General features: G+C 44.2%; 1 protein-coding gene across 10 annotated transcripts in view; it reads left to right on the top strand.

Annotated features, from left to right (window-relative positions):
- Positions 1 to 23,615, top strand: part of LOC139406522 (transcription factor E2-alpha-like) — a 33,704-nt gene extending 10,089 nt beyond the window's left edge. For 2 of the 10 annotated variants that reach the window (XM_071149189.1, XM_071149194.1), the window contains 18 exons: positions 4,939 to 5,012; positions 5,481 to 5,553; positions 6,116 to 6,156; positions 6,421 to 6,556; positions 8,451 to 8,497; positions 15,826 to 15,925; positions 16,093 to 16,229; positions 16,390 to 16,531; positions 16,723 to 16,781; positions 16,896 to 16,974; positions 17,153 to 17,229; positions 17,336 to 17,545; positions 17,708 to 17,819; positions 17,988 to 18,129; positions 18,424 to 18,486; positions 19,054 to 19,289; positions 19,539 to 19,690; positions 19,782 to 23,615. In XM_071149189.1, coding sequence (XP_071005290.1) covers positions 4,939 to 5,012; positions 5,481 to 5,553; positions 6,116 to 6,156; positions 6,421 to 6,556; positions 8,451 to 8,497; positions 15,826 to 15,925; positions 16,093 to 16,229; positions 16,390 to 16,531; positions 16,723 to 16,781; positions 16,896 to 16,974; positions 17,153 to 17,229; positions 17,336 to 17,545; positions 17,708 to 17,819; positions 17,988 to 18,129; positions 18,424 to 18,486; positions 19,054 to 19,289; positions 19,539 to 19,684 — 1,874 coding nt within the window. In that variant the 3' untranslated portion in view covers positions 19,685 to 19,690; positions 19,782 to 23,615. The other 8 variants (XM_071149193.1, XM_071149197.1, XM_071149188.1 and 5 more) reach the window with 6 other exon arrangements.
- Positions 23,616 to 24,194: the final 579 nt, after the last annotated feature.

Genomic DNA, 24,194 nt, shown 5'->3' with positions numbered 1-24,194 from the left:
CTCTACTAGTAGATGACCCAGCGCGGGAAAGGCATAAGCAGAGCTATTCACCAACACAAAAGTACTCAGAGGGGTACTAATTGCAAAGGGAGCTCTATCAGGCGTCCCCTCACTCACCTCTGCAGCTGCTGGCCCCCGTCACCCAGCCAGCCACCCACCCAGGACAGCCCCCCCCCCCCCAACCACAACAAACAACCCCCGTTCACACGCACAGACAAATGCTCGTGCACACACCCCCACACAAATATTTTTTCAGATGATTGTCATGGGGTGTTCTGATATGCCCTATACTGCTGACACTAGAAAATGGCTGCTCTACTAGGTCTATATCTTGTTGTTAAGACATACGCAAGAAACGATCCAGGCTGCCTTTTGGAGGCATATTAGATTTAGCCATGTGAGAAGGTTTTGGGCCTCAAAATATGATTATTTCTTCAGTGGCTGGTTGCTCCTGTGCAGTGTTAGAATTGCCCTCATGGCCTTCACTAGATTCTCATTACTGAATCAGGTCATAAAGTTGAGGCGCAATGTTTCAACAGGTAGAAAGTGAGAATAAAATGCAATCACACTTATATTATAACAGCATTACACAAACAATTAAATGAATATTTTCAAAAGAATGACGAGTGAACTTGGAACAATGAAGTCTGTCCTCTCGTCTCACACCGCTGTCCTTCTCTCCTCCCTGTGCCTTTTACTCCCTCTGTTCCTCCAGTCGTTCACCCTTGTCCCTCTCTCCTCCACTTGTCTTGTCTGTTTCTCCTCCCCCCTTCCTGTCCCCCTCTCCTCCTTTCATTCAGTCCTTTACCCCTGTCCTCCCTTCCTCCATTGTGGCAGTAGGCTCAGTGTTTGGCTCCCACTTCTTAACATGGCTGGCTGTGTCATTGTCATCTCAGCAGCTCCCCACCTTGTTTAATTGCCTTTGAGTTAATTACTCCACAAAGTGTGAACAATGTTGTCAGAGTTGTCCTCAGTAAGGCGATTCTATCTCAGACACTACCCACTCGTCAAATGGAGGCCTTTAAAAACAAATTTAATTGTTACATTTTACCCCCTTTTTCTCCCCAATTTCGTGGTATCCAATTCAACGAGTAATTACTATCTTGTCTCGTCGCTACAACTCCCGTACTGGGTCGGGAGAGACGAAGGTCGAAAGTCATGCGTCCTCCGATACACAACCCAACCAAGTCGCACTGCTTCTTAACACATCGCGCATCCAACCCGGAAGCCAGCCGCACCAATGTGTCGGAAACACCGTGCACCTGGCTACCTTGGTTAGCGCGCACTGCGCCCGGCCCGCCATGGGAGTCGCTGGTGCGCGACGAGACCTGGGCGCGAACCCAGGGTCTCTGGTGGCACAGCTAGCGCCGCGATGCAGTGCCGTAGACCACTGCGCCACGCCTCAAATGGAGGCCTTTTTAAGTGCCGTAGGTCTAGGTGGGCACCAAATAATATTATTGAGTGGCTGCTGGACCAAAGCCATTGTAGACACTGGATAATGGAAAAGCTTGTTTTATAGACCTGGGGTTCCTCTTATTTGATCGTGTCTCAGTGTTGAGTAAACTAACTCTGCCAGCAAGGCTGTTTTAGATGAAGTGGTGTCCATGCAAAGCCTGTCTTACATATTTCGTTGTCCATCACTCCTGTGTGCTGTTGTGACTATATGTAGCTGTGTTAGGAGTGTGGCCTTTCAGCCCACTGACAGTGACTGAGTAAGGCTGATCTTTGGAGGTCCTGCTCCCCTGCTTCTCCATGCCAGTGGCATCAGCTCCATAGATCATGGCTGTCATAGCGTGTGTAGGTGCTTGCACCACTCTGTTAGCCTAATCAGTCATTTTCACTCGTCAGTCGCTCATCTCACCCAGACCCCCTCTCCCTCTCCTCACACTCTCCCTCTCAAGCACACATTTTTTTAATTAGGCAAAAATCAAAGGAGAAATATGAATATTCATAAGGCAACTACATTAATATGCACAATTATGCAAATTAGTATGCAATTAAGCCCTGTGTCTCCAGAGAGGCTTGGTAGCATTAACGGATAAGACTATGGGAGAAGGGGGTATTTGGAATTTCTGCTCCGCCAATCTTTCGAATCCTTGTTTTTCCTATGCCACAGCCACCACTTGTGAAATAATTTAACATATTCATATACGTTTTGTGTACTGAATATGTATGTTATTGGTTGTTTTATGGCTTAGCGTATGATGGCATCTGCAAAACTGCTGTGGAACGAATTTCAATGAGAAGCTGGACAATGACACATTCTGTTTATAGTTTGTTTTCTCAGCCAATCAGTGAAATGACCCCTCTATTAGACTGGTGATTTTCACTTTGATGTTTTCACATGGATATGTATGGAATCGTTCCTCAAAGGGATAGTTCACCCAAATGTACAAATACATATTGATTTCCTTACCCTACCTTAAATAGTCTCTGCCTAGATCTTTGGGATTGTTTACACTGTTTGTGGAAAACTGTCTATGGACAAGGTATGACAGCAATCCATGCTTTTATTTAGTTTCCCTGGCACTGTTTCCACATGCTAACATTTTAGCATTTGTGGCACAAATCCCTTTCAAGTCATGGGACCAATATCAACATTTTTTGTGCATCATGTTCAAAACCTCTAAGTGACTTTGAGCTTCACAGTCAATTTTGAATACTTTTGGATGATTTGGAAATGAGGTGCTAAAAATGCTAATATCGGTCCCCTGACCTGAATGGGATTTGTGCCACAAATGTGAAAACGTTTGTATGTAGAAACTGTGCCAGGGGACCGATATTGCATGGATTTCCATCGTACCTTGTCTCTAGACTGCTTACAAGTTGAAGAAACCAATGCCATGTTGTAAATTGGGTTAACTATCCCTTTAATTCAACAATGGCAGATTCTCTTAAAGATGACCTGTTGTCCCAGTGGCTTTGCCTTTAAACCAGTTAACTCTTGTGAATGACATACAGTGCCTTGCGAAAGTATTCGGCCCCCTTGAACTTTGCGACCTTTGCCACATTTCAGGCTTCAAACATAAAGATATAAAACTGTATTTTTTTGCGAAGAATCAACAACAAGTGGGACACAATCATGAAGTGGAATGACATTTATTGGATATTTCAAACTTTTTTAACAAATCAAAAACTGAAAAATTGGGCGTGCAAAATTATTCAGCCCCTTTACTTTCAGTGCAGCAAACTCTCTCCAGAAGTTCAGTGAGGATCTCTGAATGATCCAATGTTGACCTAAATGACTAATGATGATAAATACAATCCACCTGTGTGTAATCAAGTCTCCGTATAAATGCACCTGCACTGTGATAGTCTCAGAGGTCCGTTAAAAGTGCAGAGAGCATCATGAAGAACAAGGAACACACCAGGCAGGTCCGAGATACTGTTGTGAAGAAGTTTAAAGTCGGATTTGGATACAAAAAGATTTCCCAAGCTTTAAACATCCCAAGGAGCACTGTGCAAGCGATAATATTGAAATGGAAGGAGTATCAGACCACTGCAAATCCATCAAGACCTGGCCGTCCCTCTAAACTTTCAGCTCATACAAGGAGAAGACTGATCAGAGATGCAGCCAAGAGGCCCATGATCACTCTGGATGAACTGCAGAGATCTACATCTGAGGTGGGAGACTCTGTCCATAGGACAACAATCAGTCGTATATTGCACAAATCTGGCCTTTATGGAAGAGTGGCAAGAAGAAAGCCATTTCTTAAAGATATCCATAAAAAGTGTTGTTTAAAGTTTGCCACAAGCCACCTGGGAGACACACCAAACATGTGGAAGAAGGTGCACTGGTCAGATGAAACCAAAATTTAACTTTTTGGCAACAATGCAAAACGTTATGTTTGGCGTAAAAGCAACAAAGCTGAACTCACCATCCCCACTGTCAAACATGGTGGTGGTGGCAGCATCATGGTTTGGGCCTGCTTTTCTTCAGCAGGGACAGGGAAGATGGTTAAAATTGATGGGAAGATGGATGGAGCCAAATACAGGACCATTCTGGAAGAAAACCTGATGGAGTCTGCAAAAGACCTGAGACTGGGACGGAGATTTGTCTTTCAACAAGACAATGATCCAAAACATAAAGCAAAATCTACAATGGAATGGTTCAAAAATAAACATATCCAGGTGTTAGAATGGCCAAGTCAAAGTCCAGACCTGAATCCAATCGAGAATCTGTGGAAAGAACTGAAAACTGCTGTTCACAAATGCTCTCCATCCAACCTCACTGAGCTCGAGCTGTTTTGCAAGGAGGAATGGGAAAAAATGTCAGTCTCTCGATGTGCAAAACTGATAGAGACATACCCCAAGCGACTTACAGCTGTAATCGCAGCAAAAGGTGGCGCTACAAAGTATTAACTTAAGGGGGCTGAATAATTTTGCACGCCCAATTTTTCAGTTTTTGATTTGTTAAAAAAGTTTGAAATATCCAATACATGTCGTTCCACTTCATGATTGTGTCCCACTTGTTGATTCTTCACAAAAAAATACAGTTTTATATCTTTATGTTTGAAGCCTGAAATGTGGCAAAAGGTCGCAAAGTTCAAGGGGGCCTTTCGCAAGGCACTGTACATTGGCTCAGGGCCCTGCACTGCTGACAAGTTCACCTGAGTGATGGGTGCTAGCTTGTATTATGGCTACATGCCTACAGATAGGTTTGAGCTATAGGACCCTACCTCTAACTTCACTGTTGGTCGACGGTATTGCCCTGCTGCCACTCGATCCCACTGCTGACACCAAATGAACACTTGCGCTAGTACTAGGAAGGAGGAACATGCCCACAGTCATTGTAACTTGCTGGTCTTAGTATAATTTGTCCGGATCTAGTAGTTTAATGGAAGTTGTCTCTTCCATGTTCCACCCAACCTAATGTGTGTTTTTAAAACTGTCTATCTATACCAGTCAGTGAGTAACCCCGCCGTTTCTCTCATCCAGCTCTGGACGAGCGCAGTAGCTCTGGATCCTGGGGCCCTGGAGAACAGAACAGCCCCTCCTTCAACCAAGGACGGGTAAGCATTACCAGGGACTCCTCACATGCTCTCAAACGCTCACTCATACACGATAACAGCTGAGTGTGTTGGCAAACTTTAGATTCAGACTGGTAGTTTTTACTTTGTACCTAATGTTTTGGATCAGTGTCAGGTGTTGGCAGGCTCTGCGCTAAACTTTACATCTGTGGAAGCCCAACAGTAATTGCAGCTTCACAGCCACGGTAACTGTCTTGGCTCATTTCGGTGTAAATTTCAGGAACGGGGTATAGGGGGTGAAGATTGGCTGCAGCAAACTGTGATTACTGATTACCACAACTTGATGATTATGAAATTTCTAGAGCCTGGATTCTGCACATTTCCTGAGCTCGCATGACAGTTTACAGACTGGGATGAACCAGTGCACTGGCCATGGCATGGAAGGACTTCAGTGAACTCTGCTGACTTGGACTCCAGTCCTCATCATGTGTTCTTCCTGTTTTCCCACAGGGCTACGGAGATGGCTCCCACTACAATGAGCATGAGGGCCTGTCATCTCCCTTCCTCAGTTCAGGAATCGGAGGTAGGCTACACTCAGTCTGCTGGCTTGTCTCTTTGTGTCTATCACTGTTACTGTACCACCAACTGAATTTTGCTCTGCCCGGATACCCCTGAAGTTACCCTCTCGTGCATTTTTACCAGTAGGGCTGTGGTCTCATAAGTCTTCAAGTACCCCCTGTGGTTAGGCCAAGCACCACCAGGGGTCCTAATACCCCTGGTTGGGATTCACTGTTGTAATGGGGATAGGTTGTAAATAAGTAGGGGAGGTTACTGTTGGTGTGTACATATTTTGTTATGACCATGAAATTGTTATCTGAGTGACAAAGTGCCAGATACTGTGTGTGTAATGTGTATTTAGTGGGTGCTGGGGATGTTAGGAGCACTGAAGCAGAAACGCTCCCTTGGGGTTTGTCTGGCTAGCAGCTGAGCGCTCTGAAAGGGGGAGCCCGCTTTTATCACTACTTTTGTATTTTAAATGGCTACTAAGAATTTTTGACTTTGCCATTTTGAAAAAGTACTCTGAATACCCAATGTGTAACTTCCATTCCATAAGGAACCCGCTAATTGTACTTTTCGTCTTGCAGGTAAAAATGAGAGGGTACCATACTCTTCGTTTGGAGGCCAGGTAAGAGTACTGCTGACCCCTTTGCTTAGACCCTGTTATGATCATAGTTTAGGTTGCCCACATCACCAATTCTAACTTGATTTGAGCAAAATTCATAGTCAGGTTTCAGTATAAGGAAGACCCTGTTTTCTCACTTCTCTTTTCACCCGAAACACATTGAATTAGAGCGTTCTGGATTTCTCAGAACTGTGCATTCATGTGTTTTTGTATGCATTCCTGCATGTGTTGTTTGTTAACCCCTTGCTCTTTGTGTTGTTCTGCCAGCCTGGCTTCCTACCCAGTGACATCGCCATGCCCAGTCCAGATTCCATGTCCCCCTCTGGGCTAAAGTCTGCCTCTCAGTTCTACCCCGGATCGTACCCCAACAACCCCAGGAGGAGGCCTCCCGATGGCCAGCTAGGTAAGAGAGGTGGATTCGGGAAAAGCTTTTCTTTGTAGAAATGTTTTTCAGGCTCTTGCCTTTTTATGTCAGATTATAGAACAAGTTGTCTCAGCCAAATATATGTGTAGCTTTAACCTTTTTAACTGGGTAAAAAAAATGCTAACAATACACAATAATACCGTCAATATGGTCAAATAATATTTTATTTTCAAACAAGACACTAACGGCTCTAATTTAATAAACCTAACACAATGGCAAATATTAGTGCTGGCGGAAGCGCTATAGGTCTGGGGTGTGCCAGAAATATTTGTGATATTTTGACAGCAGGAATTATGAGCGCATTAACTGGCGGTGCTGCGAAAGGACTGGGTTTTGATGAATAAATTAATTGTAGGTGTGACAAGGGCTTGGCCACTCCCTGGCCAATGAACGTGTTTCATGGCTTAATACTGCATGCCATTGTCTCAAATTCTGTAGGTTATTGATGGTCTTTGCGTTGTCGTTCAATTTGGCTGGGGGCAGGAATATTCTCGTCCTAGCCCCTTGTGGATTGATGCTACAGTTTATTAAATAGCATAGGCTACATAAACTGGTAATACCTGTATAAAAAAAAACATTCAGTGTTTGGAGTGTTGACAGAACATTGTTGTAATTGACTTCAATGAGTATAGGCCTACATATCTTTATGCATCGCTCTTATTTCTAGGCTTCTGTAAATTGTATTGTGTGAGGCACGTTCTCAATAAGCAAGATACATCCTTGGCCTACCGTTGATATGGCGTTATAGGACTGAATAATTTGAATACTTTTGGAAATGGGCTTCTTTGGTAACTAGACAAGAGGTGCTCTTTGGAAATGAGGATGGATACAACCTGAATGGAGTATGCACTGCAGGTAGGTCTAGGTGAATAATGCAAAAGCATCACGAGTAAACGTTTTAGTAACCTTTTATGGATAGGCTAGTTGGCTAATGCATGGCCAGGAAAAACACCTGGTGAATTGCTTTTGAAACAGCTGATTCTAATTCTAGTAGGGTAAGGGTTTCCTACTTTGTGCTTGTTTTGTTATCAAATGGAAGAGAAAACAAGCAATTGTTACAGGAAAATAACTTGAAAGTTTCTAAATACAATGGTCACCGGCATCATCTCAGCTCTCATTCTGTTATGGGCATATGGACATGTAGCCTACATTGAGTGTTTTTTTGTGTTTTTTTACACACATCCAAAATAAAAACAGGCGCTGGCTAAAATAACGTACATAGATACAAAGGGGATGTCCGCTCACTGTTTTTCTGCTTCAGAACGTGTTCTTCTAATAAAGCTTTGGTGATTGACATTTATTTCAAAGTGGTGTCACGAGCTTAACCCTTTATCGATAGTCTTGACTACTTGGCGAATGCATTGGGACAGACAAAAAAAACTGCCTTAGTCAAGTGAAACAAAGTGAGAAAATATTGTTTTGATGTTTCTCTACGAGGTTTACGGGAACAAAAAAACATGTTTTCCTTGTACCATGTGCATAGGGCACTGTGTGGCACGCCTGGACAGGCTGTGCTTCCGCTGTCAAAATCCATGCCATAACCAGCAGCGTTACCATTAAGGCCAGGTTTTGGTTGGTCTTAAATATTCCCACCAGCGCTGTCTGAAATTGGCATTTTGGCGCATGTTTTTAAGAACATGCCTCAGATATTGCCACCCCTCCCACCTTGGCGCAAGCGAGCTCATGTAAAACAGTTCAATTACCAATCCTGGCGCAAGGGCTGGAAAATAGCAGAGCGCCGGCTTTAACGGGTCAAAATTTCCAACGAGCGTGCGTTTGACAATTGTGCTGTCTTAACACCAGCTGAAAATAGAGCCCTAACAGTCAACCTTTATGAAGCGTGCTATCTGATTTACCTTCTGTCTCCCTGTAGACACCCAACCGAAGAAGATCCGGAAACCCCCTGGCCTGCCTTCCTCGGTGAGTGTTCATTCTGCTCCCCTTCACTTCTCCCCACACTAACACTTACCACTCTGTCTGTCTGCTCCAGAAGCTCTCTGACAGACAGGCAGGCAGGGCCAAAGGGCCTCTGCTCACTCAGACAAACAACTGGCAGGCGTGTGAGAGAGCTTCCAAACAAACATTTAGTCTCTACAACAGTGGGCTCAGACTACTGACAGAGTACCAAATGAATAACTTTAGTCTACATTGTGCTCCACTGACAAATGCTACAGATGCTGAGCAAGCCTCCAAATAACCAACAGTAGTAAATAACACTGTAGAGTTGTTTTTGTTGAACTAATGCTTGAGATTGCATGCCGTGTGGTATTATACATCAGGGTGCCTGATGCCTTTTTAACTAATAGTGGAAGGCCCCCTGCCAGGGATCATTAAAATGATATATTGCCATTACACAAACATTTTCTGTAACCCAAACCATGGGCACATTCACTCTCCTGCGCTCTCATATATGCATATATGACACCGCGGCGAAGACGGTCATAGTGAAACCTCTGTGGCCAGGGTTCGTGACTGCACCACATAGGCAAAATTAACACCGCCTGGGTTTGAGGCCCGTCTCTCAGCCGCTCCCACAGTTTGAGCGATGGCCATGTGGTTTTAGTGTAAATTAATGTAAAACCCCTGGCTGCCCCCCTCAACCCGTCCGCTTACGCTTCGCCACACGATGGTCTGGGAGGCCTCCCCCTATGAGTGACCCAGTTGTGAGGCGTGCTGTTCGCAAGTCCTCTTAGTCTGTGTCTGAGCCCAGATTAATGACTGCTGATGATCCTCTCTCCCTCACCCTGCTCTCCCTCACCCTGCTCTCCCTCACCCTGCTCTCCCTCACCCTGCTCTCCCTCACCCTGCTCTCCCTCACCCTGCTCTCACCCTCCTCTCCCTGCTCTCTCCCCTCCCTGCTCCCTCTCCCTTTGCACCCTCAGCTCTGTGGTAGCCTAGTTCTAGCTCTCCAACCCAACTGCCAGACCCCTCAACTAAACTTCTAATACCTGTACATCAGGTCCTGCCCTAACCCCTAACCTCCATGTCACACACTACACAGGCCATTCCTCAGGCGTATTGTTACCCCTTAATATGGTGCCATCTACACTACATGAAAAGTATGTGGACACCTGCTTGTCGAACATTTCATTCCAAAATCATTAATATGGAGTTGGTCCCCCCCTTAACTGCTATAACAGCCTCCACTCTTCTGGGAATGCTTTCTACTAGATGCTGGAACATTTCTGCAGGGACTTGCTTCCATTCAGCCACAAGCATTAGTGAGGTCGGGCACTGATGTTGGGCAATTAGGCCAATTCCCAAAGGTGTGAATTATATGGACCTCACTTTGTGCACTGGGGCCTAACCCAAACTGTTGCCACAAAGTAGGAAGCGCAGAATCGTAAAATGTTGTTATATGCTGTAGTGTTAAGAATACCCTTCACTGGAACTAAGGGCCCTGAACCATGAAAAACGGCCCCAGACTGTTATTCCTCCTCCACCAAACCTTACAGTTGGCACTATGCATTGGGGCAGGTAGCGTTCTTCTGGCATCCGCCTGACCCAGATTTGTCTGTCGGACTGCCAGATGGTGAAGCGCGTTTCCACTGCTCCAGAGTGCAATGGTGGCGATGTTTACACCACTCCAGTCGATGCTTGGCATTGCGCATGGTGATCTTAGGCTTGTGAGCGACTGCTCGGCCATGGAAATCCACTTCATGAAGCTCCGGGACGAACAATTATTGTGCTGACGTTGCTTCCAGAGGCAGTTAAGAAGTCTGTAGTGAGTGTTGCAACCGAGGGACAGATGATTTTTACGAACTAAGCTCTTCAGCACTCGGCGGTCCCGTTCTGTGAGCTTGTGTGGCCTACCACTTCGTGGCTGAGCCGTTGTTGCTCCTAGACGTTTCCACTTTACAATAACAACACTTCCAGTTGACCGGGGCAGCTAGCAGGGCAGAAATTTGACAAACTGAAAGGTGGCATCCTATGACGGTGCCACGTTGAAAGTCACTGAGCTCTTCAGTAAGGCCATTTTACTGCCAATGTTTATCTATTGAGATTGCATGGCTGTGCTCGATTTTTATACACCTGTCAGCAACGGGTGTGGCTGAAATAACCTAATCCACTAATTTCAAGGGTTGTCCACATACGTTCTTTAATACATGCATACAGTACCAGTCAAAAGTTTGGACACACCTACTCATTCAAGGGTTTTCTTTACTTTTACTGTTTTCTACATCGTAGAATAAGAGTGAAGACATCAACTATTAAATCAATCAGAGACAGTGTCACCAGCAAAGCACCATTACACCACCACCTCCATGCTTCCATTCACCTACTCTGTGTCTCACAAAGACAAGGTGGTTGGAACCAAGATTCTCAAATTTGGACTCATCAGTCCTGAGGACATATTTCCACCGGGCTAATGTCAATTGCTTGTGTTTCTTGGCCCAAGCAAGTATCTTCTTATTATTGGTGTCCTTTAGTAGTGGTTTCTTTGCAGCAATTCGACCATGAAGGCCTGATTTCACGTAGTCTCCTCTGAACAGTTGATGTTGAGATGCGTCTGTTACTTGAACTCTGAAGCATTTATTTGGGCTGCAATATCTGAGACTGGTAACTCTATTGAACTCATCCTCTGCAGCAGAAGTAACTCTGGGTCTTCCTTTCCTGTAGTGGTCCGGATTGACTGACCTTCACGTCTTAAAGTAATGATGAGCTATTGTTTCTCTTTGCGGCAGGTAGCCTAGTGGTTAGAGTGTTGGGCCAGTAACCGAAAGGTTGCTAGATCGAATCCCCGAGCTGACGAGGTAAAAATCTGTCATTCTGCCCCTGAATAAGGCAGTTAACCCACTGTTCCTAGGCTGTCATTGTCAATAAAAATGTGTTCTTAACTGACTTGCCTAGTTAAATAAAGGTTAAATAAAGCTGTTCTTGCCATAATATGGATTTGGTCTTTTACCAAATAGCCCTATCTTCTGTATACCACCCCTACCTTGTCACAACACAACTGAATGGCTCCAACGCATTAAGAAGGAAAGAAATTCCACAAATTAACTTTTAACAAGGCACACATGTTAATTGAAATGCATTCCAGGTGACTACCTCATGAAGCTGGTTGAGAGAATGCCAAGGGTATCCAAAGCTGTCGCCATGGCAAATGGTGGCTACTTTGAAGAATCTCAATTGTAAAACATATTTTGATATAATAATTAATTTTATTACTACATGATTCCCTATGTGTTATTTAGTTGTTTTGATATCTTTATTATTCTACAATAGTACAAATTAAGAGAAACGCTAGAATGAGTAGGTGTGTCCAAATCTTTGACTGTTACTATGTGTATTTATTTATTTTATTTATTTTACCTTTATTTAACCAGGTAGGCAAGTTGAGAACAAGTTCTCATTTACAATTGCGACCTGGCCAAGATAAAGCAAAGCAGTTCGACAGATACAACGACACAGAGTTACACATGGAGTAAAACAAACATACAGTCAATAATACAGTATAAACAAGTCTATATACAATGTGAGCAAATGAGGTGAGAAGGGAGGTAAAGGCAAAAAAGGCCATGGTGGCAAGGTAAATACAATATAGCAAGTAAAACACTGGAATGGTAGTTTTGCAATGGAAGAATGTGCAAAGTAGAAATAAAAATAATGGGGTGCAAAGGAGCAAAATAAATAAATTAATTAAATACAGTTGGGAAAGAGGTAGTTGTTTGGGCTAAATTATAGGTGGGCTATGTACAGGTGCAGTAATCTGTGAGCTGCTCTGACGGTTGGTGCTTAAAGCTAGTGAGGGAGATAAGTGTTTCCAGTTTCAGAGATTTTTGTAGTTCGTTCCAGTCATTGGCAGCAGAGAACTGGAAAGAGGCGGCCAAAGAAATAATTGGTTTTGGGGGTGACTAGAGAGATATACCTGCTGGAGCGTGTGCTACAGGTGGGAGATGCTATGGTGACCAGCGAGCTGAGATAAGGGGGGACTTTACCTAGCAGGGTCTTGTAGATGACATGGAGCCAGTGGGTTTGGCGACGAGTATGAAGCGAGGGCCAGCCAACGAGAGCGTACAGGTCGCAATGGTGGGTAGTATATGGGGCTTTGGTGACAAAACGGATTGCACTGTGATAGACTGCATCCAATTTGTTGAGTAGGGTATTGGAGGCTATTTTGTAAATGACATCGCCGAAGTCGAGGATTGGTAGGATGGTCAGTTTTACAAGGGTATGTTTGACAGCATGAGTGAAGGATGCTTTGTTGCGAAATAGGAAGCCAATTCTAGATTTAACTTTGGATTGGAGATGTTTGATATGGGTCTGGAAGGAGAGTTTACAGTCTAACCAGACACCTAAGTATTTGTAGTTGTCCACGTATTCTAAGTCAGAGCCGTCCAGAGTAGTGATGTTGGACAGGCGGGTAGGTGCAGGTAGCGATCGGTTGAAGAGCATGCATTTAGTTTTACTTGTATTTAAGAGCAATTGGAGGCCACGGAAGGAGAGTTGTATGGCATTGAAGCTTGCCTGGAGGGTTGTTAACACAGTGTCCAAAGAAGGGCCGGAAGTATACAGAATGGTGTCGTCTGCGTAGAGGTGGATCAGAGACTCACCAGCAGCAAGAGCGACCTCATTGATGTATACAGAGAAGAGAGTCGGTCCAAGAATTGAACCCTGTGGCACCCCCATAGAGACTGCCAGAGGTCCGGACAACAGACCCTCCGATTTGACACACTGAACTCTATCAGAGAAGTAGTTGGTGAACCAGGCGAGGCAATCATTTGAGAAACCAAGGCTGTTGAGTCTGCCGATGAGGATGTGGTGATTGACAGAGTCGAAAGCCTTGGCCAGATCAATGAATACGGCTGCACAGTAATGTTTCTTATCGATGGCGGTTAAGATATCGTTTAGGACCTTGAGCGTGGCTGAGGTGCACCCATGACCAGCTCTGAAACCAGATTGCATAGCAGAGAAGGTATGGTGAGATTCGAAATGGTCGGTAATCTGTTTGTTGACTTGGCTTTCGAAGACCTTAGAAAGGCAAGGTAGGATAGATATAGGTCTGTAGCAGTTTGGGTCAAGAGTGTCCCCCCCTTTGAAGAGGGGGATGACCTCAGCTGCTTTCCAATCTTTGGGAATCTCAGACGACACGAAAGAGAGGTTGAACAGGCTAGTAATAGGGGTGGCAACAATTTCGGCAGATAATTTTAGAAAGAAAGGGTCCAGATTGTCTAGCCCGGCTGATTTGTAGGGGTCCAGATTTTGCAGCTCTTTCAGAACATCAGCTGAATGGATTTGGGAGAAGGAGAAATGGGGAAGGCTTGGGCGAGTTGCTGTTGGGGGTGCAGTGCTGTTGACAGGAGTAGCCAGGTGGAAAGCATGGCCAGCCGTAGAAAAATGCTTATTCAAATTCTCAATTATGGTGGATTTATCAGTGGTGACAGTGTTGCCTATCTTCAGTGCAGTGGGCATATGTAGTTCCTTAGACCAGCATTTCCCAAAGTCTGTCCTTGGGACCCCAAGGGGTGCATGTTTTGGTTTAGTTGATTATTCGGCAAAAAAAAAACTTGCACCCCTTAGGGTCCCGAAGAACGAGTTTGGGAAACCGTAATTTTACCTTTTATTTAACTAGGCAAGTCGGTTAAGAACAAATTCTTATTTTACAATGACGGCCTACCCCGGCCAAACCCTTCCCGAACCCAGACAAAGCTGCTCCACACAGTGGTAATAATACAGACCTACAGTGGTTGTATTATTAATGTAGAGGATATTTTCTCTAAGTTGATATTGCTTTCTACTAGGCCCATTCTATTGTCATATTATATCACTTGATTTACAAATGCTCACACAGTCAGAACCTGAATTACATTAAACCCCCATTAGTGAGAATTTTCCACAGAAATCCGAATTCTTTCTTCCTAAGAACACAATTATCCACCCGCAATCATTGTTTCATTCCCCCACACATCTATCTAGAGCAGAGGATTCGCTCAACATTGTTTCCCCTGAAAGACAAGCCTATTGTTAAATGAAGCCATCTCCGCCTTGTTCTCTCAAATTAACCGTGATGGTAGTAAAGCCCCTATTCACACACTGACTCCCCTGGCCATATCATGCTTTGTTTAAGTCATTTAGATTACCTTATTCTGTCCCCCACCCCAGCCTTATCTCTGCCTATTTCATAAATCATCAGCGCCTTAATTCCCCCCCCCACACTCCCCACTCTTTGCCCCCGCCCCCTCCATTGCAACCTCGCTCTCTCTCGCTGACTGGCACCCAGCCCCCGCCTCTCTCAGCCCTCTCCCTCTCCTCGGCTCTCCTCAGCCCAGCTGCCTGTGGAGTTGGACCAGGTCCAGGAACAGGCAGATGGCTCTGTAATTAGAAGTGCATCTCTCCATTCCCTTTCCACTTCTCTCTGTTAAATCAAATTACAGAAAAAAAATCTGTTTTCTGGTTTAGCATTCTTTGCAGCATAGCCTCTCTCTCTTCCCTCTTTCACCCCGTACATGCCAGAAAGTGTGAGTGATGGGTTATAGTGTCAGGAAGCTGGGATCTTTGTGTCCATTTGAATTTTAGGGGAGTGATTTGATGTTTCCGACACATGCAGGGGAAAAAAGGTTTGGAATGGCTTGCCATTTTCAATGTAGCATTCATTGTGGTTCGGAATAACTTGATAGGACCCTTGAAGGGCCATTTAACCAAATGGCTATTAGAGTATTGGGTCACGGACCCATATCACCCCTAATTCAATAAATACAAATTCAATACATGCGTATTATCTATGCCCCTTCAGTTCAAACCCACGGTCTTGGTACAATAGAAATCGGAGAAATGATTTAAATGTGATTCCCTTGCTTATTTGAAGTCATGGGCTGGACAATGTTGTGCGTTTGTGCATATCTCAGTGTGTGAAAGGATAGCTTGAGGGGAGGCGCTGCAGGCTCTAACCTTGCTATGTCACTGGGCTCCTGGGAGAGAGGAAGTGCTGGCTGTGCTGTGGGATTGTAACCGTCACTGTGCCCAGCATGGCATGGCCACACTGTGCTGCTCTCGCATACGGCATAGGCAAGGGAGGCATGCCACCCTCACCCTCGCCACCTCCTGGCTGCTTAGTGCTACAACTGTTAGCTAAACATTAAAACCATTGATTAGTGGCAGTTGTGCATTTGTTATCTTGGCAATTGTAGATGTAAGGTGCAGACACCTTTTATTTTAGGGGAGGCTGACTGTAGGTATATATCATGGCACAAGTGTGCTTTGTGTTTTGTTGAAATGACGGCTAATGTGAAATTTGTTTGACCCATTAGGTGTATGCCTCTTCCTCCGGGGATGAGTATGCCCGTGACAACGGAGGATATCCTGGCACCAAACCTGGCTCTGTCTACCCAGGCTCTTTTTACATGCAAGGTAACTATGTTAACCACTTAAGCGCTGGAGTGATGACAGTCTATCCTCTTTTTTTATGTTAACTTAATGATTTAAGGTATATGAAAATGTGTTTTGAGTTCAAATGCACTGGAGTGAGTCATGTTTGAGTGAGTAAGTCCATTGCCTAACCCTGTTGTTGTTAACAGAGGGACTCCACCCCTCCTCTGACCCTTGGGCCTCCTCAGGACCTTTGGGTCAGTCTGGCTACTCTGCCATGCTGGGGAACTCTCCCCACATCGGCCAGCCCGGATCCTTCTCTGCCATCAACCCACAGGACAGGATGGTGAGGACAACCCCACACTATGTAATATTTCATATAATTTACATTCAAGTAACTGTTGTATTGAGTTCTGTGTTCTTTTTTTTAATGCTATTTCTACTCTCTGACGAATCCAACTTCCATACAAGTTGCTCTAACCCAAGCTGTTCTGTCTTCCCTCTAGAAGCGTCAACCCCTGCCTCTGTCCCCACAGAACTACCCTCTCCACGGCAGTGAGGTGAACGGCAGTCTCGCGCCCGGCTTCCACTCTGGGTCTGGGAGCTACAACCACACATCCTCCATCAACGGCGCAGACAGCATCATGGGTACAATAAAGGCTCACATGACAACTGTGCATTTTGTTAACCAATTACCTTGTCCTTCTGTTAAACATGTGTTGCCCCTCGGTTTAACATTGTCTTTAAAGTGGTCTCACTAGCTTATTGGAGACTTTTTATATAGTAGTTGCTGCCTTTTAAATAATGGGTGAGGTCAATAAGCTGTCGTTTCTCCACAGCCAATAGAGGCACCACTGCAGGGAGCTCAGGGGATGAAATTGGGAAGGCTCTTGCTTCAGTGAGTAATCCTCTCAACAAAAAAAATCCTACAAACCTTTTGATTGAACTGCATTGTGTTCTTTCAGTGTTCTGCTGTTCACTGTCTAAAGACACTTTGTCCTGTGTGGGTTAGATCTACCCCTCGGACCACAACAGTAACAACTTCTCCTCCACACCCTCCACCCCAGTGGGCTCACCCCAGGGAATTGCAGGTATACATACTGGATTATATCTGCATCTGGTAGCTTGTATTAGTAAAGGGTTTGACTGGATCTCTGGAGCCCTGAAAATGGTTCTGGAGCTCCATCTACTGTTGGAAATCAGAGCTGTCATTTTGTTGGACAGGATTTTCTGTGTAAATATGGCACTTCTTCTATTCTCTCTCTGCAGGAGCGGCATCTCAATGGCCAAGACCTTCAGGGCAGTCTGCCCTGTCACCCAACTATGAAGGGCAACTGCATGCCCTGGTGCGCCCTCTTCACTCCAAATAATTCCAAAATGTATTATTTGATGTGATCGTATAGTAGTCAACATAGTGACTGAGATTTGCCCTGTACATCTGTCTCCTTGCAGCAGAACAAAATGGAGGACCGCCTGGAGGAGGCCATCCACGTGCTGCGTAGCCACGCTGTCCAAGGCCCTCCCGGCCTGGGAGGAGGAGCCCACTCTGACATGCACAGCCTGCTGAGCGCTGTGTCCTCTGTACATAACGGTGGCCTGGGAGGTCTCTCTCAGGCCTTCTCCAATGCTGGCCTTGCCCTCAGCAACAGACACCCTACCATGGTGAACACACCCTCTGACTCCAAGATTTAGCCCCCTGTTGTCTTACATTAGAGATTATGATGATGATTTGTATTGAACTTTCCAAGCAACAGGTTTAATAAAGCTTTTGCCATCGCGTTGCATGTTGTGTTTGATGTCTCATGTTTTGTTACCGTTCTCCAGGTGGGGAACCACCAGGAGGAGCCCACAGGCCTTCCTCCCAGCAGTACCCTGTTGCACGGTCACCACGCCTCCGGACCCCCACAGTCCACTGGACAACCAGAGGGCTTCACCAGTGAGTTACACACTCTGATTCACTGCTCATCCCCCACATGACCTGTGACCTTTACTCTGTTCCCTGATTTAATGTATAAAACATGGCAAGCCGTTAAGATAATGGGGCTACTTAATTGTTCTCTAAATCGGACATACTGAAGGTATGTGCTTCTGTGCTGCAACACAGGTCTGCCAGGAAGTGTGGCCCGCTCCACACACTCGTCCAGCGGCTCGGACATCAAGCGGGAGGACAAGGAAGACGACGAGAACTCCTCCATCGCTGACAAGTCCGAGGACGAGAAGAAAGAAACCAAACGTATCAGAGCAAGGTAGGTGATCACCAACCGTCTCTCACCCCGACTATTGACACTGGCAACTGTCAGATAATGCATTCCTGTGTATTACCATTGGTTGATGAACATACTGTAGACTATTTTATCCCACATAGGTGGAAATGTTGTCAAATTATGTTAGTGAAAGAAATACGAGGAGAAATGCATTACATTAGCCCTGATGTAGATGCACAATTTCAACTGCTAGTGAGCTGTGTTAGTTGAGTTGGTCACTAATTGAATTGGTAGCTAGTTGTGTAATGCCCTCCCCTCATGTCCCATTGTTTTCAGAAAGGAGGCGTTGACCCTCCAGATCCTCTCTGGCCTCTCAGGCCTGTCAGACCCGGGAGATGAGTAAGTCTCTCCATCCATAGGCCATAGTGCTTTGTGTGCTGAAAGCACACAATTGGGGAGCCAATACTGTATATCAAAATCTACCGTTCTGCAAAGCCTAGCACATACATTTTCATTTGGTTTGATGGTAATAGACGTAAGTTGGAAAACAAAGCAACATTGAATAGCATAATGGTAAAAGATAACAACATTTCCAACCCATGTGGGATAAATCATTATTGTTTAGTATTTTTACCAAATAGTCTTATAATGCGTTTCACTGCAATTGGTAACTTATTTTCCTAGTCTTGACTAAATTAAATGTTTCTATTCGGATCAATTGTATGACTTAACAATGTATCTGGAGCTTCCTTTTAATACATTTACTTTCAGAACTACATAACTTCCTTGTGCTACCCAGGATTCTTTTAGAATGACCAGCTAAATGCTTAGGTGTCTATGCTGCTTCGCATGTTTTGCTGAGGTGCAGCTGGCACATGCGGCCCAACTCTTTGAAAGTCTAGTTGCTTGGTTTGTGAGTGCCGTCCTCCCGTGGCTTCATTCCTCTCCGTGTCTTCCGCCTTCTAGTCAAGAGGATGAGGATGACGAGGACCTTCCTCCTGAGGTAAAGGTAGAGCGTGAGAAAGAGCGGCGAGTGGCCAACAACGCCCGCGAGCGGCTGCGAGTGCGAGACATCAACGAGGCTTTCAAGGAGCTGGGCCGCATGTGCCAGCTGCACCTCAGCAACGACAAACCTCAGACCAAACTGCTCATCCTGCATCAAGCCGTCAACGTCATTCTCAACCTGGAGCAGCAAGTCAGAGGTAACGCAGGGCTACTGTGGCCATATCTCTTGTATTGTCACTTTTTACATGTTGTCCCCGTGTATATTATTTTCTCAGTGGACCATCGAGAACCATCCCGAATATTTCATCCAGCTATTTTTCACACCAGAAAAATCTGTTTTATGTGTCTTTTTAATAAAGGATTGAGTATTTATAGCACAGTGGAAGGTTGGATAAATGACTTGTATGCAATGTAAACTTTTATTCCCTGCTATCCCCTCTTGTCAGAACGCAACCTGAACCCTAAAGCAGCGTGTCTGAAGCGACGGGAGGAGGAGAAAGTCTCTGGGGTGGTGGGGGAGTCCCCCATGCAGCTCTCAGGAGGCCACCCCGGCATGGGGGGAGATGGCCATAACCCAGTCAGCCATATGTAATACCAGGTAGGTATCTCTTCATCCATATTTCATCTTTGTCAGTAATTGTAGTGCTTTCAAGTTTAGAAGACTGACACTATTGTATTTTCTTTTGCAGATCTGGTGGAATTCCTTTGGCTCTCGGAAGATGTGGCCTTGATCTCTTCTTCCACCCATTCTTCTCAGTGTGTACATATACTGATGTGTCTGTGTATTGTCATAATTCAGTTTCAAGACACACATTCACACACCCTTATCCACACATGCATACTGCCAAAACTGACACAGCCAATTTGCCGCACTCCTGACCATGACTACCAGCGCAAATGTGAAGAACCTTGTACTTTTTTATTTTATATATATACATGTATTTTTTTGCTTCCGTAACATGATGGATCACCGGAGTACTAGTGTCCGGCCACAAATGGGACTTAAAACACTGCCGAGAGGTGCTCTGTGAAAGACAGAAGCCTAACAAACTACAAATTTACAAAGGATTTGTGCCTAATTGTTACATGTTTTATGAGACATTTAAGCAAATGTGTGGAACGTTTTGTTTCGGGGTTGCTTGTATGTATGAGCAAGTGTAGATTTGTCATTCCCAACTTAATGGTACAGTCTTACATATGTTATGTAACCAAATCCATGTGATAGAGAGGGCAGTTGACCTGCATGGTGGGACAGACTTGCAGTCCCACCCCAGCTCTGTCGGCCCTGGGCCCAACATGAGAGGAGGCAGAAGGGGGAGGAACCTCACCTGCCTAGTTGTCATGTTCAGGGTTGTAGAAGACTCCAAGGCTTTTCTTCCCTGACATAAACTAAATAATAGTATTTCAGACTCCAGTATTGTTTCAGCATCCCCTCGGTGTAGGTTAATTGGGAGACACCTGGCCAGGGGTAGAAAAGCAGTTTAACAGCACAAAAGAAAGTAATTTTTCATCCTGCGTCTCACTCATTAGTTACTGTTGATGCCATCAGAAACTAGAGAAGCTTTCTGGAAAGCTTGTGGCGTTAACCAGCCACTCTGTTCCGTCTAGTCATGAGACTGGAGGCTTGGTTTGGAATACTCTGATGGGCATCTTATGGCCATATTGTGTAGTGCCACCCTTTGAGTTTCAAATCAATTGACCCTGAACTCATGCCCCATGCATTGTCATTCTTAAAAAACTAACACTAGGCGCCAATTTGCAGGATCAACCATTGATGAAATATCCTCTTAATACCAGACAAGCAATTTATTAGAAGTTCAGTTGTCTATTCTTAAAATTGAAGCTTTGAGCATTCCCAATGAACTACACTACATGGCCAAAAGTGTGTGGATTCGGTTATTTCAGCCACACCTGTTACTGACGTATATAAATCGAGCAAACAGCCATGCAATCTCCATCGACAAACATTGGCAGTAGAATGGCCTTACTGAAATGCTCAGTGACTTTCAATGTGGCACTGTCATAGGATGCCACGTTTCCAACAAGTCAGTTCATAAAATTTCTGCACTGTTAGAACTTCCCCGGTCAACTGTAAGGGCTGTTATTGTGAAGGGGAAACGTCTAGGAGCAACAACGGCTCAGCTGTGAAGTAGACCGTATATGCTTACAGAACAGGACCATGTAGTGCATAAAAATAATCTGTCCTCGGTTGTAACACTGACTACCGAGTTCCAAACTCCGGAAGCAACGTCAGCACAGAAACTGTTGATCGGGAGCTTCATTAAATAGGTTTCCATGACCAAGCAGCCACACACAAGCCTAAGTTCATGTACAATGCCAAGCGTCAGCTGGAGTGGTGTAAAGCTCGCCGCCATTGGACTGGAGCAATGGAAAAGCATTCTCTGGAGTGATGAATCAAGCTTCACCAATCTGGGTTTGGTGGATGCCAGGAGAAAGCTACCAGCTTGAATGCATAGTGCATTGGTGGCGGAGGAATACTGGTCTGGGGGCTGTTTTTCAAGGTTCGGGCTAGGCCCCTTAGTTCCAGTGAAGGGAAATCTTAATGCTTCAGCATTTATTTTATTTCACCTTTTTTATTTAACTAGGCAAGTCAGTTGAGAACAAATTCTTATTTACAATGACGACTTACCCCGGACGACGCTGGGAAATTGTGTGCAGCCCTATGGGACTCCCAATAATGCTTGGTTGTGATAAAGCCTGGAATCAAACCAGGGTCTGTAGTAACTCCTCTAGCATTGAGATGCAGTGCCTTAGACTGCTGCACTACTTGGGAGCCCCAGCATATAATGACATTCAAGACAATTCTGTGCTTCTAACTTTGTGGCAACAGTATGGGGAAGGCCCTTTCCTGTTTCAGCATGACAATGCCTCCATGTACAAAGCCAGGTCCATACAGAAATTATTGTTGAGATCGGTGATGAAGAACTTAATTGGCCTGCACAGAACCCTGACCGCAACCCCATCGAACACCAGACCTGATCGCACAACATCAGTGCCCGACCTCACTAATGCTCTTCTAGCTGAATGGAAGCAAGTCCCTGCAGCAATGTTCCAACATCTAGTGGAAAGCCTTCCCAGAAGAGTGGAGGCAGTTATAGTAGCAAAGGGCGGACCAACTCCATATTAATGCCTATGATTTTGTAATTAAAAGTTTGTTGAGCAGGTGTCCACATACTTTTGGCGATGTAGTGTAGTAAGAGCTCATGCTGTGTCTTGACTATATTGTTAAAATGTCTGCATAATGAGACAATCTGATTTGTAAATCCACCGCAAGCATAAATTCAACTAAGGATATTGTTTTAAATGGAGCAAAATTAAATGCATATAAATATATATTTGTCTATACATTGTAGATTTTAAATCCATGACAATGTTAGTTTGAAGTTTAGAGTGTATCGTAGTTGAGCAGAATAAAGAGCTGATATTAAATCTTAATGTATTTTCAAAATGAACTCAAATTGGACTGTCAGATTTGCCACTAGAGAGGAAAGCTTAACTTAAACAAGAACACAGGCTCAGAAAGAGAAACGAAGACCGATGGGGTCAGTTGTAGGCTTAATTATCATTATGTATTTAGTGGCCATTAAGCTGTCAGTCTTTGGTGCATCCCATTTTGATGAGATTGAAACATTTGACAAAGGGGTACAGTGGCCTAAAATATTGATATTGTTCCTGTTTTTTTTTTATATATGAGTAAGGAAGTTTCTTTGTTCATTACCCAGATTCATTATTTCTTTTCAAATGGGAACGTGTGGATGGAATTTATGCCACTGACTGTCCTATTGAAGTGTTCTTACTGAATGGTCATGTGGCTTCACAAAGCAAAGTCTATGAAGACGGGCACTGTCTCGAACAGTAATTATGCAACTGGTTTTGAATGTAACATTCAAATGTGGATTGCCTTCATTTTCAAGTACATATCCAGGTTTTGTCCGTCGGTTCAATGTTATTATTTTCTCTTCATTTCAAACGTTCCATTCTATTCTCTGCATTCGTCCACGTGGTCGTCAATGTGCAGCTACATTGTCTTGACATGTTATTTTGGAGTTTGTGTTTGGATGGTCTGAAAAAACAAGTGTTAATTCCTGTTGTAAGTTAATATCATGGCTTCAGACATGGTATAGCACCGACCTCTAACCACAGAGGCAGAAATGTACATTGTTACTTGTTGGTCATAGTATTGAGAAGGATTTAAGTTTACTTTGTAGAAAGTGAGGAAAAGAAAAGAAAAAGACAGTTTCAAATCAATAGTGTGGCCTTTTCATTCTCAAGACTAAAGATGTCATTACTGGAGAGTGATGCCTTATCAGTGCCTGAACTTGTATTTTCATTAACTATAAAGACAGTTCTTTTTTTAAACCATAACATTTCATGTATCGCCAAGATTAGAGGTACATCGGATGAACCACCCCACCCCTCCCTTTTCACTTTTCAGGAAGAAGTTGAACATTTAAAAAAATCAAACATTCTATGTATCTAGATAAATAAACATTTTAACTTTATGTAGATCTCTTGTTATTTTTATTTTTTTATTCAACTGGATTTGACCATACTACTGTTATGTTGTGGCTGTAGGTTCAAGTCCTGGTTTTGTTTGTCTGTTTCCCCCCCCCTATTGATAAACCACTCAACACTACTGGGTTCTAAGATATGATGGGTTCTGCCCTTGTGATCTGCTTTTCGAAGCACCTCAAACTGTCAATATATATATATATATATATATATATATATATATATATATATATATATGGCTTCAGCTTTGAAGTGGGGGGCTGTGTTATTTTGAGCCATGACAACTGGAGCTTTTTGTCACTAGAACTATAATTTCTGTGTAAAAGAGTAAGTCTCCTCCATTTACTTTGAGATCTTTTTTTTCTGATATCAATCTCCTTATTGACTTTGACAGTGACTTACTGTAAGGGGTATTGATGTACCTCTTCAGAGTTGATTTTGAATATTTGTTTCTCTACTATTACAAGGTGAAATATGTGTAGGCCTACTAAATATTGCGGATTTGTTCTGAGAGAGAAAATTTACTGATCTGATGTCATTACGTATTCTGTGAACATCCCACAATGACA

This window comes from Oncorhynchus clarkii, chromosome 4 (genome assembly GCF_045791955.1).
Source record: "Oncorhynchus clarkii lewisi isolate Uvic-CL-2024 chromosome 4, UVic_Ocla_1.0, whole genome shotgun sequence".
Classification (NCBI taxonomy): Eukaryota; Metazoa; Chordata; class Actinopteri; order Salmoniformes; family Salmonidae; genus Oncorhynchus; species Oncorhynchus clarkii.
The sequence above is the reverse complement of the archived record's forward strand: the minus strand, read 5'-3'. Positions and strand labels throughout refer to the sequence as shown.